The sequence below is a fragment of the Melanostigma gelatinosum genome (assembly GCF_949748355.1).
Source record: "Melanostigma gelatinosum genome assembly, chromosome: 20".
Taxonomy (NCBI): domain Eukaryota; kingdom Metazoa; phylum Chordata; class Actinopteri; order Perciformes; family Zoarcidae; genus Melanostigma; species Melanostigma gelatinosum.
This window is the reverse complement of record NC_136653.1, coordinates 10,512,464-10,530,721: the sequence shown is the minus strand read 5'-3', so window position 1 is coordinate 10,530,721 and position 18,258 is coordinate 10,512,464. Positions and strand designations below refer to the sequence as shown.

General features: G+C 41.7%; 1 protein-coding gene across 1 annotated transcript in view; it reads right to left on the bottom strand.

Moving 5' to 3' along the window:
* ctnnd2a (catenin (cadherin-associated protein), delta 2a) overlaps positions 1-18,258 on the bottom strand; it is a gene marked incomplete at both ends in the record, with an annotated part of 184,528 nt that overhangs the window by 16,384 nt on the left and 149,886 nt on the right. Inside the window, 3 exons of the mRNA XM_079292530.1 lie at positions 1,014-1,266; positions 12,972-13,122; positions 15,642-15,815. Coding sequence (XP_079148656.1) covers positions 1,014-1,266; positions 12,972-13,122; positions 15,642-15,815 — 578 coding nt within the window. The remainder of the gene's footprint in view (positions 1-1,013; positions 1,267-12,971; positions 13,123-15,641; positions 15,816-18,258) is intronic.

Genomic DNA, 18,258 nt, shown 5'->3' with positions numbered 1-18,258 from the left:
TGTAGCACAGCTGATAAGGAGTATTTATCCTCAGTCTACCTACCCTGGGAAAATGAAGACGTGTGGGCCATTAGCAGCCAACTACAGTCACTGTGAAATGTTCACTTATGACGGTTTCTTCCATCATCTCTCTCTGTAATGGTGCCCTCGAGCACCGCTCCCTAAATAGACTGAGTAAGAGGTTGACCTCTGTCTGACAACACGCTGGTGTCATTGCAACCCCTGACCTGGTAGTTGCCATAGCAGCTAGCCGAAACACCCTGCTCGGTGTCCCATGGTGACCGGAGTTATATATATCCGCGTCTTCCTTGTTCCTTGTTCTGCACACGTCTTTTTAAGCTACTACAGTTATTTAGGGCTGGGTGTCCTTGAGCATGGGGAAAAGCCACCGCAAGTCATTAGAGAGCTTTCTCATTTTGTTATTCTGCAAACTAATGTGGATGTACAATGTGGCATTAAGTTCACATTGTCCTCTTTGCATTTGCTGCTGCATCAGACACCAATACTTCTGCTGTGATCCCTGCTGGAATCTGGAAGACCGGTAAGGACATACAATCATTATGATCTAAAAGCACATCACAGCAGCACAGGTGTATCTGTTCTGTGGTTATAAATACATCCGACATACTTTTTTCCGTAAACTGTTGCATCATTATCCTCAGATTTTAAGAGCATCCTTTGAGGGTTTTTGCTGAACCCAATTTGGGACTCCTGCAAATGCATTTCAAGTGGTTGTTAAGTAGCAGGGATGTGTTGCTACTGTGGCTCAGTGGCATGCCAGTAACACTGTGTTGCAGCTTCTATTCTCACTGGGACAAACCATGTAAAGAATATAGACACTCATTGTACTGTAAGGTATTTTGAGTAAAGTAATCTCGCAAAACATGTTGTATTGTCTTCAGTGGTGAAAAATGTTTTTCTCTAACATTAAAGCTATCGCACAAATCTGAAATTCTATTGGAATAAAGATAACCCAATGTTGTGTTATGGCCCCAAAACGTTGGCCCACTCACTTGTCTCCTTTGCTGCGGGCAATGCCGATGAGTTTTTCGATGCCACCAGCGTCACGCAGGGCTTTGGCGTTCTCCATGTTCTTGGTAATGACTTCGTGCAGTGCGCAGCAGATGGCAGTAACCGTATCGTCTGACATGGCCTTGCTGGGGGGGCCTGTGGTCCCGGAGGGCCCACTGCTGGTGGCGTTATTGTTGCTGCTGCTGCTGCTGCAGCCTGGTAACCGATGGATCAAATCTCTCATGGCATATTTACCTGGGACAAAAAAAAACATCGGTCAAATGTTATTCTCTGCACATCCTCCCGTACTGTATATAGCCAATTTAAGCATCATGAAAAGTTGTTCTAAAAATTGCCCTTGGATATTTTTGCGTATATTTCATATATCAATGCAAAGGGATTGTTTTTGACAAGTATTTACGTTGAGTGTGGTTATGGATGACGAATTTAAAGTCGACAAATTCATACAACTACCTCAACAACATACTTGACGGATACTTCAAAAACCTCGATGACATGTAAAGTAAAATTGTCCTTTTACTATTTTTTAAATCAAACGTCCCGTCAAGCTCGTGAGTGAGTTTGGATATCTCCATAAACCTTTAGTTTGAGGGGGCACACTGAAATCCACTGACACCTACACACACACACACACACACACACTAATGCAGACATGCTGAGAATCCAATAAAAGGGAGCGACTCATGGTCTTTTTCTAAAAGGCTGGCATATGAAGAGAATGAAAACAGGAAATTGACATTCAAAGAACGCTTCTTGTTGAGATCGAAGCAGCAAGAGAGTGGGAGTAATTAAGAAGTGCAGGAGATGCTGGCAGGTAGGAAGCTGGGCGGAGCAGATAAGCAATAGCATTTGGAGTGAAGGTGGACTTTAAGACAAAGTGGTGTGAGTATGGATCTTAAAGAGGAGATTACGGAATATTGAGGACAAAACCACCTACATGTAACCTGAACTCACCCACACGGTAAGGTAGTCTAGACCAGACACAAATCAATATCATCTCAAAAATATAGATCGTTTTGGTGAAGATGAAGTTTGTTGGCATATATTTAGATTGACATATTTGTATGTGAAGACAAATCATTTTCACACATGTATATATTACACTTTGACGAGTCAAATAATAATCACGTTCAATTGAGTGTTATTTCCCGCAGACACTCCCACGAGTGAGATCATAAAAATGACCAATAAAGCAGAGATCAGGGAAAATAGGTGATGAGTGGAAGAATGGAAGACAGGAGAGGAATTGAAGAGATGAGAGGAAAGAGGAGATTGTGCTGACTGAGGTGCTGTGTGGAGATTCATCAAACACAAGCGGCAGTCGAGGGGTAAGAAATGCCTTGACCGTCATAGATCCTGTCAATTACACTTGAATCATCTTGAACCCCCCTGGGACAAAACCCACAGGTCATGTTCCAGGTGAAGAACCATCAATTTGGACGCAGAGGTGATTGTTGAATAATGAGCCAACAAAACCCACTCAATAGTACGGCTAGGACGAGCCCTCTTACCCTGATGCACATCTTCATTCAACAGAGCATCTCCACACACGTCGGCCATCTATGAGGCATGTTGAAGCATGCCATTTAAAACGGTGTGAGTGTATGCCAGATCTGTCCACTGTGAGTCACCATCTCCTTTTCAATTTTACAAATGTTTTCAAAAGTCCTACACAGAAGTGCTGGTTCAGATGAAGCAGATACAAACCGGAGGTGCTTCACTAAGTGTTGAATCCATTGTCGTATCACCTTAATGTGGACCATTACATTTATTACTCTTTGCAATGAACACAAAATCGTTTTTTTTAAACTTTGAATTTCTAGAATGATACAAATCATCATCACTTTGAGACCAAATAAAAAAGAAAACAGGAGCTTTGTTTCCTGCAGAATGAATTTCCATTTCAGCTCCTAAAACCTTGTTAGAATGATTCTAAAGTATAACTTTCATGTGCACATGAAAGTGACGGATGAAGAGATGAGTCACTGTTGCAGCTCAACACAGTTCACTCACTCACACTATTTGATCCAAACCTGAGTTTCATTTATTTTAAGAGTGATAAAATGTTGTGAAGTGAACGCTGCTGTTCATTTCCTGCTCGCTCTGAGACATTTAGTCACCAGACATCTGTCACTTTGGTTGTCGTTAAAAAAATACCTGTGAATCCAGCGCTTGATTGCTCGTGGCATGTAGCAGTGAATCTACAATTCTTTATCAACACTCTTTATGCCCCACTTTGAACAAAACTTGCTCTGGTGTCGTTAGAGGACAAAACTATCATATATTAATATTATTTTCCACTTTCACTGTGTTAAATCTTTCAACTAACATCAGTCCTGATCACCAAGTGTTTGTTTATGTTGGGGATTTTAACCCTTTAAATGCCAGTCTGATTACATAATGGGACTGTCTGTTAAAAAAACACAAAATTAATTTGTTTCCATATACTACATTTTTTTGGGAGGGATTATCAGAGGCTTGGATATGTCAATGATTAGTTTTGGTGCATTGTTATTTTTTGCTCAGATTTAGAAAAAACTCCGTCTTGGTACCTTTGAGGACAAACACATCCTCTAGTTGAATGGCTTTAAAAATACAAGATATCAATATTATCTTCCATTTTGACCAAGTTAAGTGTTTTAACCAACATCAGTCCTGATCATAACTACCAAATATTCATTCATTTTCAGAATAGTAAGGCTTTAAACGCCAGGTTTTGAGATGAATGCGACTACTTCTTAAATTAAAAAACACATTCTGTATTATAAATGCTCTGCAGAAATTTCATTTTTTTATTCCTTCACAGTGAGTCAGTCAGTCATATGTCAGTGATAAGCAACAATATCTTTTGATGGATTATTCATTTTTTTTGTGCAGTACTATAGCTGCGAATTTATAGTCCATTACAAATCCCCATTTTTGCTTTTTTTTTTTTACTCATATTATCGTTTTTAAGTTTATAAGTTTTGAGGCTTCTGATTATTAAAAACCTTCAAAGTTGTTATCTTCTAACAGTCTATTACCTTATTTTGATCAAGACATGAAGCAAAAATAGCTCAAAAGATCACTTTGAACGACAGCCATGAGAGACACTAGCTGTCAGCTCATATGGTTATGGAATCACACACACAAATACCCCCCCCCCCCCCCCCCCCCACACACACACACACACGTACAACATATACCGGTACTCTACACTGTATACACAGTCAGATTCAACAACCCACTCCTGAATCGGTCTGCAAGCACACACACACAAGCGCGCGCACACACACACACACACACACACGCACTGATGCTAACTCTTTCCATAAGGATAGAGTTGGTAGTTAATTGGCCAAGTGTTATCTCAGGCTGGCAGGCTGAACAGAGGTTCAGCGGTCATTGTCTTTTGGCTGTGAGGACAAAATGAAGCTGCATCCTAAGAGGGAGACTCATTATTTCCTTATTTGACTGACTATTTTCCTGACTGATTCACTGGCTGATGACTGACTGATTCATTTACTTTCTTTCTTGATTTAATGATCTGACAAATTTCCGAGTGAGTGACTGGATTATTTACCGACTGGCTGCCAGAGAATTTACTGTGATTGAGTGACTAACTGATGAAGTGTCTCCTTTTTTAACTGACTGTAGGGAATTAAGTAATAATAAAACGTGGGTGAAGACTATACACAAAAAAATGTTAAATCTGTTGGAGGCATCCTATTAGATGTGTTTGTAGTATTTTCTGCCTACAGGCAGATGCTCTGATAAACTGCTGTCCGCATTTCCCTGAAATATGCTTACACGTGTGTGTGTGTGTGTGTACACCCAGGTGTGTGCATGCATATCCCTATCAGTCTCCGCAACGTCATCACATTCTCCCCACAGGGGGCAAGTGCTTAACAGAGAAGATGGTATGGCAGGAGAGACAGGACGCGAGGTTGAAGGAGGAGGGGGAAACAGCAGAGAAGTCAGCCATGTTTGAGAGACGGGAAAGAGGAAGAAGAGGAACAAAAGGAATGACTGAAGGACAGAGAAACCAAGTAAAGTAAGAGAAGAATTAGCCTGCAAACACATGAGCGTATGCTGAGACGAATGCAATGTGAAACGCCTTGATAGCTGAAGAATGAAACGGAGAGGTCTTTGTTATTTCCAACCCTTTTAATAACACACCTTGTTAGAGGTAGACCGATAATTACTGAGTGCTAAGAAGCATGACTGAAAGCCTCACATACACACACACACACACACACACACACACACACACACACACACACACACACACACACACACACACACACCTCACCTTGACAATACACACACATACAATGCATGCACCCCAACACATGTCTCACGTGAACATACACATCGCTCATTATCTGGCTTCCTGGTTGGTTGTTTTCTTTTGGAGATATTTTTTTTGGTTCGTTTTGATGTTTTTGTACCTCGCAATGTCATTTTTTTTGTCTCTTGGGGTTTTTGAGTTGTATCATAGAAGGAATATTAATACTATATACAAAAATAAATAGCAAAGGCCAAACTTAAATAAACTAAAGCAAAGCTGTGTGCAGACACCACTTAAGTCAAATACAATCCTCTTTCCTACATCTATGACACCAGAGCCTGCAAGTCGCGTATTGATAAATTATAGATTCATATAAACGAGAGGGCGTTGCAGCACTTTCCTAATGTCAATGCAAAATTTAACACATCTTAAAAGCAAAATCGTTTGATGTTATCATTACCCTGATGAAGACATTTTTACTTTTAATTACAACTAAATATACATTTTTTTTTCTCTCAAGGCCACATTTAAGTTTTCGGTATTTAGTTGATGATCAATATAAATTTGTGAGAAATGAGTACAGCTGAATAGAAAGTATAACCAATCAGCATACTTACAACCAGAAGCCCAGCTACGTGTCAAAGCCGGAAACCTCATGGAAGAACTATTCCTGTAACCTCGTGAAAGGAATAAAAGAGCCGTGGAGCAAATTCAAATGTGTTTTTTACGAGTAGGTAGCGACTCCTTCTACTCTAAAGTCCTACTGTGACACAGACAGCACCTCTACATGCTGGAGTGCAATCTTCTTTCTCTGTCACTGAAATGTGAGCCACACCTGGAACATGTCCTCAAGGAGAGAAACAAGCCCTGCGCTGATCACTGCACAGTCTAATAAACCTGTATTACACAACTCCTCCAATATAGCCACCTTCACCTGGGAGCCAGAGATGGTAATGTATTCCTGGGCCGCATTCCCTCATGTGTCGCTAACTTCTGCTGAGCAGGCCATGCTTCATCAGGGCCATAATGGCTGATTTGATTTAAAGAGATCCAATTACCCTCAACAATTGAGTGATTTGATTGTTTACTGACGGAGAAGGGAGAGTGTTATCGAAGTAAAATTGGAGGTAATTGTCTCAGGGAGATGTGGGGAAAGATTAAAACGGCTTGATTGGTCTGAGAATAAAGGTTACCAGTGACTGGGTTGAGGTCCCCTCTGTGGGCTGCTATATTCTAACTGGTTACAAAAGCTTCTGTCTATATATATTCAGGTGAATATCGTGTGTGGAAGCTATCTTTGTCTTAACAGGTGAAGCAATTAAAATGCTGTTAGCACAATGTGTTGATTTGATGTCAGCTAATATGAACTGTATGCTGTATAATAACGTAATGTCACAGCTGCCACATTGAAATATTCAGTGACAAAAGGAGTGTTTCAGTGCCTTTGTGTTATCTGGGTGAGTTTCCTGGGGGTAATTGAATCAGTAGTACATCACATCATCAACAGGGGGCGCCAGATTCACAGCAACAGTGGTATGGATTCCGTTCAGTGGGAATATTTCTTTATTGAAAACATGAAAGTTATGGTCCTTGGATGTCAGCCTCAACGAGTTTAAGACAATACACCAGAATTATATCAACACACAAACCCTGGAGATACTGTGACTCATCAATGTTGTCATTAAGGGGAAGGGAGGGGCCTTTTATGGGCACCAATTTGACTTACTTCCCCCTCACTTAAATACAAATCATAAAATAATTAAAGTATTATAATGAGTTCTGAATCATGGGCTCATTTGGAGAGGAGCCACAAAGAAGTAGGAATATTACTAACATACTGCACACACACACACACACACACACACACACACACACACACACACACACACACACACACACACACCCTGCAGTCACCAATTATCAAGATCATCACATTCTCATAAAGCTAAAATAGATATAAATGACCCGCGAAGACAGTCTGGTTCCCCGCTCCAGTTTGAGGTGTATTTAGCTTATGAATAAATAAATACAGAAATTAATAAATAATGCAGAGGAGAGTACAAACAGATGAAGCGCAGCAGGTTTAAGCAGGCCAGAAATGGAAGTAAATTGGAAGCGGCATGCCGTCGCTTCCCTGTCATAAAATATTCTGCCGTCTTGTGTTTGGTGCTTTTCACACCAGTTATATCTCACCCTCTGTGTCCCTCTTTGATGTCTATATGTGACAGGTTTACAGCGTGAGAGAGAGAGAGGGGAAAGGCGGAGACCCCCCCTCCCCCTTTGAGAGAACTTGTGGCTTCATTGAAGATATTTTACTGTCATGGAGGAGAAGATGCCGGCTTGGGAATACGTAGATGCCTGTCCATGAATCTCCGGTATTCATGCACACACTCACAGTGACGATGAATAGAGCATTCCCATTGTAGTGGCTCAATAAAGTTACACTGTACAGCTTCTCAACGATGACTAGTTGTAGTTAAAAAAACCTCATATATCTCATGACAGCCCTTTCTTTCCTGCTCTATTTCTCTTCATTGCTCTCTGTTTCTATTTCTCTGTCTGTCGTGCTCCTAGTCTGGCACAGTGGAGGACGGAGGATGCCATGAGAGAACAAAGTGTGCTGATAAAAGACATGCCAGACCCTCACACACAAGGGATTCGTTCTGAAGGCGACACAGACATTTCGTAAAATATCACTGCAACAGGGAACGAGAAGTGTGTCAACTTCGCGTGAGTCAGTGGACTAGGCCACTCTGTCTTTCCGCCCGCTAGCTTCCCAAAGTTCTTTAAGCTCAACACAGTGCAATCTGTTTACAGGGACTGCAAAATGTGTAAAAATTGGCGCGGGTGATGAAAACAAAAAATGGACATTCTCTGGCAATCTGAAAATATTTGGTGTGGCCAGGAATCCACAAAGCAAGCACGCAAATGTCATGCTCCCCCTGTTAGCGCAACCTTTAAATGTACTAGCATGTGTTGGTGTTTGTGAGTGTGTATGCGTGCGAATAAACTGTTCCGATTAAAGGCTTGGAAGCGGTGAGTTTTCTGTGTATAAAAACAACTCATTTGGTCTTTGCGAAAAGAAATGATGTGGGTGATTTACCCAACCCAGGTGTTAACAGGGGCCACACTCACGCTATACACACCCATTTGCAATCATGATGTCATCAATGCGAGACACAAAGAGTGAGAGACTGCGTGAGAGGGAGGGAGAGGCGGCATGAGCTCATGTCTGAAAACGGCACGGAGAGGAGACGGAGAGGGAGGGGTGGGTGTGGAATAAAGGGACGAGGGGTGGAGAAGAAGGAAGAAAAAGAAACAAAGACGCAGAACGAGATGGAGAAAAATGGGGTTAATATTCATGTTGTGGACAAGAAGGTGGGCAGAATATTGTAAAGTGAAAATGAGGAGAGCGGGAATGGGGGGCTTAAACCAATAGGAGGTGTAACGCGACCAGAGAAGAAGACAAAGAAACACGACGACAGGGGTGACGGAGGGAGAAAGAGAAGAAGAAAGGAGAAATGTAGAGCAGGTGGAAGTGGACGAGTCATTTTCTTTCTTTGAAGTTTTCACGTTTTGCTTTTATCATTATTCATCATTTTAGAATATGTGATCATCAGTACTGATTTTCTTACTTCTGTCAAAAAACAAGTTCTTCTGCAACCAGTAAGCAGAGCAAACGGGTTATCAGTGCTCTAGGGTTGCTTGACGTCTCTGTGTCAAGCCAGAAAAATAATTCTGTGCTTCTTCTTGAACATCACTCATGCTTAAAAGTCTCAATGTTTTGATTCCCTAATCATTGATTTGTAGATTGATATATAATCAAATGCAATACGATAGGATTAACTTTGAGACACTTAAATAACCTGAATCAATATATTCATAAATCAATACTCGTTTTAAAAAAGCATCACTCAAAAGCGTTCACATCCAACTTTGCATGACTACATATTACATATTCAATGCAATCCCCAGCATACTGCAGGACTTCGCATTAGGATTTCATGTTTGGAATTTAAATTAAACCCTCACTGCAGAATCCAGAAACTCAATTAGATGTAGTCGTTGGAACCAGCCACTTCATACAAAACATTACATTAATTCATTAAACTGTCTTAAATTAATAGAGATTTTTAATTCATCACCCTTTTCCATTAAGCAGTAATTCTGGCTTGGCTTTGGCTGCGGGCACTGCATGTGTGTTTATGGGAGCCTTTAGTAAATGGGTGCTGTGTTTGTCATTCCAGTGCTGCTCCCAATTCATGTGTGTCAAATTACCATCTGTAAGTAAATGGGGAAGAATTGCCGTAGCAGTGAATGGGACTCATGTATTGCTACACAGGCATACAGTACATTATGCAAATCAAAAAACTATGAAGGATGTGAAATCAGGAGAGAGACAAAAAAAAAAGCGTTGACAGATGAGAGGCATGATTTTCAGTGACATCAATATGCCCCTAAATCCCATTACAGAGAGATTGGAATATAAGCATACATATGTGGTTACAGTCGGTCTTTAGCTCACTCTTCACTTTCATCTCCCACCCTTATTCAGTCTGCCTAGCCTGACTAGGTCTCCCTCTGCTCTTTTCCTCTTTCCTCCTCGAGTCGTATCCCTCTCTCTTGCTCCTTCCCTCTTCCTTGTCTCGCTGCCATCCAGCGCTTTTCCAGAGGATTTTGACACTCCGAGGTTATTGTGAGCGAAAAATGATTCTCATCTCCGCTCACTCTGCCGAGCAAACCACCATTCCCCCGCGCCGATGCTGCCAAACTCACCGACACTAACAGCTTACGACACACTATAGCATGAAGATTTGGTTTTTCATTTTCAGAAAGAGGTGATTTACTCTAGATTAGCCATGCACAATGGCATTACAACTAGGTGGAACTTGAATCTGACAAAGCCCCACAAACCGCTCCGTGAAATCGCTTTGTTTCTTCTGGTTAAGCGGTTGTTTTGCAGAAGAAAAACGTCTTTGCACCGGAGTCACTGTGGTGAATAAAGCTTGTGAACATGGGCCAAATGGGGCTTGTCTCTTCGGAGTGCCTGGCCTCTACCTCCTTTCCGACGACATGTATCAAATCCCACCTTGCCAAGAGCAAAGGCTCAACCCTGACTGATCCCTCTCACTTTCCTCCTCCCTCCATTTTCCCTCTTCATCTCGGAGGCTTTCTGTGTTTCTGTGACATTGTGTGTCATTAACTCTGACTGTTGCTTTCTGGCTCATTTGCCATGCGGATGTCTCGACACTTAGGAAGAGAAGTTGATGTGCCAGCTGCTTCTGAATGTAAACCGATGATTTATTCCACTGACACTGATCAATTTTATGAGATCTTAATAATGTCTGATGGGTAAACAGCGCCAGGTTGCCATCGCTGTCTTATTCCCTGAATCAACAACCCATCCTGCAGTTTCCATCTGCTTTAAGCTAATTATTGATGTTTGCCAGGCAGTAAAACCACAACAGTGTTGGTTCATATAAAATCGTAGCCAAAAAGAGACACAAATTACCAGTGCAACATCGAGCACATAAAAGCTGATATTGTTTTCATTTGTTGGGAGACTAATCAGGGCGGGGCAGACAATCTAAAAGGCTGGAAAACACACAAAGACAGAAATCAAAGCTAAACATTTCACATGAGGAATGAGAAATGTTTGGCATCAGAGAGAATGTGAATTTTGGCCAGTTTAAGAGTCTTCCTGCCACTCCGTGCTTAAATGGCTTAACATAGCTTCAATTCATCTGTTTTTTGAATATTTTAACCACATTGAATCAAAAACTTCCTGAGTCACAGTAACCTATTAACTACATTCGACGGTTAACAGTATGTTTTATGTTATCTGCAAAATGATAACAATTTCCCTCAAGATCTCAGTTTATTTGCAGCAGTGTATCTATTTTGAATCAAATCTGTCAGCGCCTTCCTGATCGCTACAGGATGATCTGCAATGCCCCTAATTATCTCTCTCTCTATTATATACAGTGTCTTTATTTGCCTCCATCACCCTATCTCTGTCTTGTTTTCTCAGAAATAACACTGTGAGAGCTTATCACACGCAGGCCTTACACCATGTTACCCTGCAGCTAAATAAGTCAAGCGTGTATTCAAATGAAAATGCCAAAAAACATTTGAATTGATTTTCCCAGTGAATTTGTATGTAATTACTTTATTCAATCATGCCTGTGTGTTTTGCTTGCCTTTCTGTCTATGAGGCACAAATGCATTACAGAGTCTACCTCTCTTTCCACAACTCTCCTCTTTATCTTTCTCTGCTAATGACAATAAGAGACTTTAAATGTTAAAATTGACCAATTACCTCTCATATTTAAATGAAAATATGTTCATGATTTCCAGAGCAAAACATAGACTGTAAAAGGTCAAAGGAGAGAATTGAATAAATCATGTCCATATTTTGACTTTAACTTTAATTGTATTCAAATGAGTCGTTTATTTGACTCAGTCAAACGTAATGTTGCAGCTGAAACAGCATTTTGTTGTAATATTACAACACCCTAATGAAACCAATCTCATCAAACATCACACATTTATAAACTCTACCTGGTTGGTGGCAGCGGAATCACTAATGCACTGCAGCGACAATTCAGTTTGAGTTGATATATGGAATGAAAATGCATTGAAATGATGATGACAAAAAGAAAATCTAAATTCAGGTGGATGTTTCAGCCAAATTTGAAGAAATTTCCTCCAGGGTTCTTGAGATATAGCGTTTCACGAGAATGGACCAGAAGGACGGACGTACAACCCAACAAACAAACACACAAACAAGAAGCAAAAGCCAATCAAATCAGGCTGAGACATTTCTTGATAGCAAAGGCCTCAATTATCCTGTAATCTGCTGCTTGCGCCAGACAGACCATCCCTGTATGGGCGTATTGAGCTTTGCCGGCAGCATTCCTGGTCGTCCTTACAACACTCTGGCAAAGACCCAGAGAGGCTCCAGAAGCCCCCGCCTGAGACTGAGGGTAGCAGGGTTGCCATAGAAACCACTGAGCCCAACAAGAAGCCGAGAAACTCGGAGAAACCTCAGACAGAAAGGTTGCTGTAACACGCGCCCATACTATACACACACAAACTCAAACTGATTTGTAGACACAGAAAGAAACACTGAGCTGAAGATTCAGCTCATTGTGTGAACTTGATCCTAGTTTGTGATTCCCAATTAATGGTCGAAATCAGTGACAATGAATTTAATGTGCCAAAATCCCCCAGCAGCTCTAAAGTTGTGCTCCTGGCTAGCATGGTGGAGGAAGCCAGGTGAGCCGTCATACTATGTTATTACGAGGTGACTACAGGCTGGCATTAGTGTTGAATTACTTCTAATTGGAGCAACTGGCTATGGGCTCTTTGCCCCTGACTTACATCACTTAAACACAAGCTTGCATACAGTAAACAAGAGCAATGCGTTCGAAACCGACCAAAGTGGAACGGATATGAGAGAACGCAATTAGAGATGTAAATGAGCTTCAGGTTACTCTTTACAAACCTACAGCAGAGACCACAACTGAGCATCACAGGGCAGGAGTCCAAATTCATCAAGATTAAAAATGACAGTGATCCAGGCAATGATTTCATGTAACAGTTGGGGGGGGGGGATGCTTCACCAACGAAGAGAATCATAATTGGAAAAGCGTTTATCAGTACTCACCAATGAGCTCCTTGTTCCTGATGTCCAGGGCCATGTTTCTGAGAGCGGTGGCCACGGCACACACCACCTTGTCGTTGTCTATCCTCAGTAACTCCACCAGGATGGGAAGGCCTTTCTCCTTACGTACAGCAGCCCGGATGTACACCGACCACTGACAGGGAGAAATCAGAGGGAAGGCTGTTAATAAAAATGTTATTGCATGAATTGCCTGGCAATAGTATAAAAATACAATCCCACTGTGTATTTGTGGTGGAAATGAAACAGGAAGATTGTGGGAGTTTTGTGACAATTTGCAGCATTTTTAGGATCTAGAAAGTAAAGAAAATTTCTATTTGTAAAACCTAGTTTTTACGAGGCGACAGCAAATACAATTATATCCACACAGCATAAACAGAAAGCATGGCAACAGTACGGAAATAATTCTCTTTTTCTTGTGACACTTGTTTGGTTCCCTTAATAGGAACTCACCATGCCTGTGCATTGTGTCATCGGTTATTTTCAATACACACATTTGTATTCCTCCACTGTCTTATCATCACTATGCTGACTACTTTCTTTCTTTCTTTCTTTCTTTCTTTCTTTCTTTCTTTAACCAGACGGACAGACGAACAGATTGGGGTTAAAGTGGTTGCAGTAGGAAAAAGGAAAAAAGAGACAGACAAAGCACGACGGTTGTGGAGTGGGAGATGATATCCAGGGTTAATATGAGAGGGGCTGAGGCATTACACTGACTCTCAAGTGATATACTGTGAGAGGGAAAATTACACGAACGATTGAGAAGAGTTTTGAGCTTGGACACCGCTCTGTCCTACCTCAATAACTATCAAGCTACGCTCAAATGGACTACTGCTCGACCCTAAACGGCTAAAGTGGTGCCGCCTCGTGGGTCAACTGTAGAACAATGGGGATGTGCCAAACAGCACCCAAGAATATTAGTAAGTGAAAAGAATATCCAAGGTATGTTAAGGTTAAAACACATAATTGTTTTTCTTAAAGACCAAAAGGGGCAAACTATGGTTCAAATACTCATTTTAGGAAATGATTCACCCTTTGATCATAATGTATTTACCGTATGGTCTTAACCAAGAGCTTAGTGAGCAGAACGTAGAGGGAGTCAGCAGTACGCGAACACAGCTTCTTTGGAAACTGTTTCCAGCACTATTCTCAAAGTCAGGAGAGGAGACACAGCAAAGCACACACATGCATGCATGCGGTAAGACCCCAAAATAGATAATGGGATTTCCTGAAGACCACCTGCCTCCTTCTCCCTTGGCTTTCTATAGCCTCCGCTGCCATTATCGCCGCTCTGTTTCTCTGTCCATTCCACCAGCAATGGAAACTCACAAAAACCAAAACCACATACACACACAACTCCCACACACATAGTCAGAACCACAGAGACATCCCTCTCAACCACAGCGCGCTAACTCGTCTGTAACTGAATCGCATGAATAACCTTTTGACTCAGCATTATTGATCACGTCAACATTTCCATCAACATTCTCACACAGCCTGTTTACAACCAACAATGCCTTACGCAGTTTCCCATGGTCATTCCCAGATTAAGCCCTCACACCTTCTGCCTTTTAGCCCCACACACCTCCCTCAAGGCCAAAGCTGCCTTCACCAATGTCTCCAATATTGCCGCATGACTTATACATTATGACCATCTAGCTGTTTCCATCAGTCAGCTGCTGTTGAACCTCCACTCTATTCCCTGGTGCGCTCAGGCTTGGAGCCTTTACATTATTACAGTAATTGCATTGCTGCTAAACAATATTATATACTGTAAGGACACACAAAACATGGGCTGGTGCTCGAAATATTTCAAAGTCAGCAGGATGGTGTAGTGAGCAAACAGAAACGCTATTCCAACTGATTGAGTTTTCGAGTTGTTTATCCTCTGTACTCTGCGGCATTTGCTGCAGCCGAATCAGCCTTTGGATTTGTGTCAAGCCTGAACTGAACTGGAACCAGGTGATCAACGTTGAATTTTGTTCGCACACGTCTTGGTGTCCTTGTTGATATTAAACTCTTTGTTCACTTTTTTGATGGATATATTCCTGCCATGGAAATGATATTTTTTACGCAGCAAGGTCATTCCGATTTATATTTGCCCATCCTGCAAAAAATCCATCCCTCTCCATGAATCTATCTGTACCACGTTACTTTTCAATAATCAGAAGCCAAGCTACAGCTATGTACCGTACTGCATCATTGTGTGTGAGGCTGGGTGCAGAGCAGTTCTTGCTCACAGGCTGTGAGAGTTTCAAAAAAAAGGACTCGGTCATCAGATATAGCCTACACACAGTTGCACACACACACATTCATGTACACACACACGGTAGTTTGTCTTACTTACGATATGAATACTGTTTAATCTGTGCCACACAAATAATTGACATAAAATTGTTTGCCGTTGCATTTAATGCACGGCGGAGAAAAGACAGATGAATCCCTTTCTTTCATCCTATTGGACAATTAAATGGGTTTAAATAAACACATTTACAGTTTCCTATGTTTACCTGCAACACCAGTGCTTGAATGTGGTTTTCGGTATATTTACCTGATTATACTCTTGGGATATGTACGGTATGTGTGACAAAAAAAAGTGAAGTGAACAAAAAAGACGGCAAAGCGTTTGGGAAACATTTCAAACCTAGCCGTTACCTTCCAGCTGCCAGCGGCCAGGTTCTGCAGAGCCCCGGCTGCTCCCTCCAGGGTGTCGGGGTTGGAGCATTCGGACAGCAGGGTGAGGTAGGGTTTGACGATGGTGGGGTGCCACAGCATCTGAACCCCTTTGGGAGGCTGCGCTGTGTCCGGAAAGGGGCCCACGCCATCCCACTGTGAAAGTGGAGACAGAGTTAATCATTTTTATGTTAAGCAAGGTGAGATGCTAACCACTGGCGGTGTTATCTATATAAACAGATTCTGCATTCAAATGTAGGATTTCATAGAAATTCTTTGGTTGAATGCGCCTTAAAACAGATTTTCAGGCGGCCAAAAGGTTCATGAACACAGGGAACACAGGGAAAGTTGCAAGTCGAAAACACGGCCAACTCCAAAATCGGACAACGCCGTGGTAGCAACCTGTCAAACACAAGGTGGCCACACCCTAAAGCAAACCCTGCTTTATCATCTATTTTAATCTAAATGGGACCATACTTTACAAACTGCACATCATGCTGTGTTGAAGAAGACCTGAAACTGATAGAGTTACAATGTTTACGGATGTCATAAATCAAGTGAGAAGTAGCTTCATTTCCTTACTTATATACAATTGGACTTCTTTTTGCAACCAGAGGAGTCACCCCCTGTTTAAAGCACTTAATGTTGAAGCAGTGTTGGTTAGCCTTCACTTAACATACCTAAGCAGCATTCAGTTTCCCTACTCGTCCCCTTTGCGTTTGGAAATTCATCTGATACCATATTTGCAATATTCATGAAAGACAGATATCCGTGGATGGGTACTCTCATGCGTCTAAGTGCATGCATTACTACATCTTCATTCAGTACCCTCTGACCTATTAAAAAGTCAAAGAGACGCTGAGTAAATCGCTCCCTGTCGACATGCTTTCTAGGAAAGATTGGTAATGGAGGGGAGAAAGGGCAAAAAAACAGAAAGGCAAGAGATGCATGTGAAAACAGAGACTATGAGGGAATGTTTCACTCCTACATTTGCTTTGGAAAATAAACCTAAAGCTCCATTCCCTTTTACCTCCATCCTCCTCCTCACCTCCACTACAATGGAGTCTCTTGATGTGTGAACCTCTTTGTTGAGTGACATGCCCAGACCTCTTTCCCGTAGGAATGAACCCACAGCTAACTCTTTCTCTCTCTCCTCTTTTATTTCTATTTCTTTCCTTTCTCTCTCGTTTGACATTAATATCTCCCCCTCCTTTTCTCTCCTGTTGATTCCTTCTCCCTCTCCCTTGACTTTTCTCTCTCTCTCTCGTTCTTTCTTGCTTGCCTCCATCCCTCCCTAATTTCTGATTCTATTTCCATCCTTCTCTCTCCAGTTCTCAGTTTTTCCTCTCCCTATCGACCTTCTCGGTTTCGCTCCACTGCTTTCCCTCCTCCCCTGGTCTCAAGGTAAAGTAGGCTAGTGTGCATCTTGAGAGAGGTGCTGTAGAGTGTGTGTGTGTGACTGTGTTTGACTGTGTGTGACTGTGCGTGACGGTGCGTGCGTGCATCTTTTTGTCTATACATAGATTCTCTTATCATAAAATCAAAGGCGTCTTTTTAGTTTGAAGTGTGTATAACAAGAGGCATCAACTCTTGCGCAGTAATGCACTTTCTGTTGTCTGCAGACATCCTACACACTAAATCTGAATTGATGATGTTAATTTGTGTAACTAAAATGTTCCAATGATTAAATGTATCAAAGATTTTCAAACGTATTTCCTTCCATACAAGACACAAAAACATTTTTATAAGAATATATAATTGTTTGTATCCTGTGCCTGCATGGTAAAGAATCTTAAAACACTAAAGCTGCCACAATCACTGCGGCTTGAGCTCCACATTGTTGCAGGTGTGCAGCTTGACAATGCCAGTAAAATAAACGATACATTCCCATTCAAGTTATCTGGTCAGACATCTGAATACCTATTATCTATTTATGTGTGTTAGTGTGTGTGTTCCAGTATGCAGTAGGAGTGTTTAGGTCCAGTTCAGGCTCCCGTGCTGCTCCCTGGCCTTGCTGTCTTAACCTCTAATAAATGATTAAGGAGACTACATTGCAGTCTAACTGCTTGAGTCTCTCTCTCAATCAGTTTCTCTATCCATCATTTCCTTGTCTCTCTCTCTCTCTCTCTCTCTCTGACCCAGTCTTATGGCTCCGATCCTCCTCTTTCCGCCGGTGCCTGTCTGTCTCTCACAACTAATCAAATCAAGAGGCAGTAAAGAGGAAAGGAAAGATGTACAGAATAGAATCAAGAATAAAATAACACATTTTTTAAACCACAATGCTAAGAAAGCCTGGCCGGGACTACACATTATCACAGGTTATAAACCTAAACGCATACCATGCAGCCATTGAATTATTATCCATTTGTTTTTGTAGATTTGAGTAAATGATGCGCCGCAGCAGGCCGAAGCAGTTGATATAGCCACGAGTTTACCAGTTAGTGACATCAGGAATACCCACAGTTTTAACCTGTTAAGGCTGGCAAATCTCAGAATCCGGATGACATTGGCTGGAAGGTCTTACAGTCATGTGCTGATTAACTTGCATCTCATTTTCAAAGGATTGGCTGACCAGTGGAAGCTGCCTTTGATTGTACCT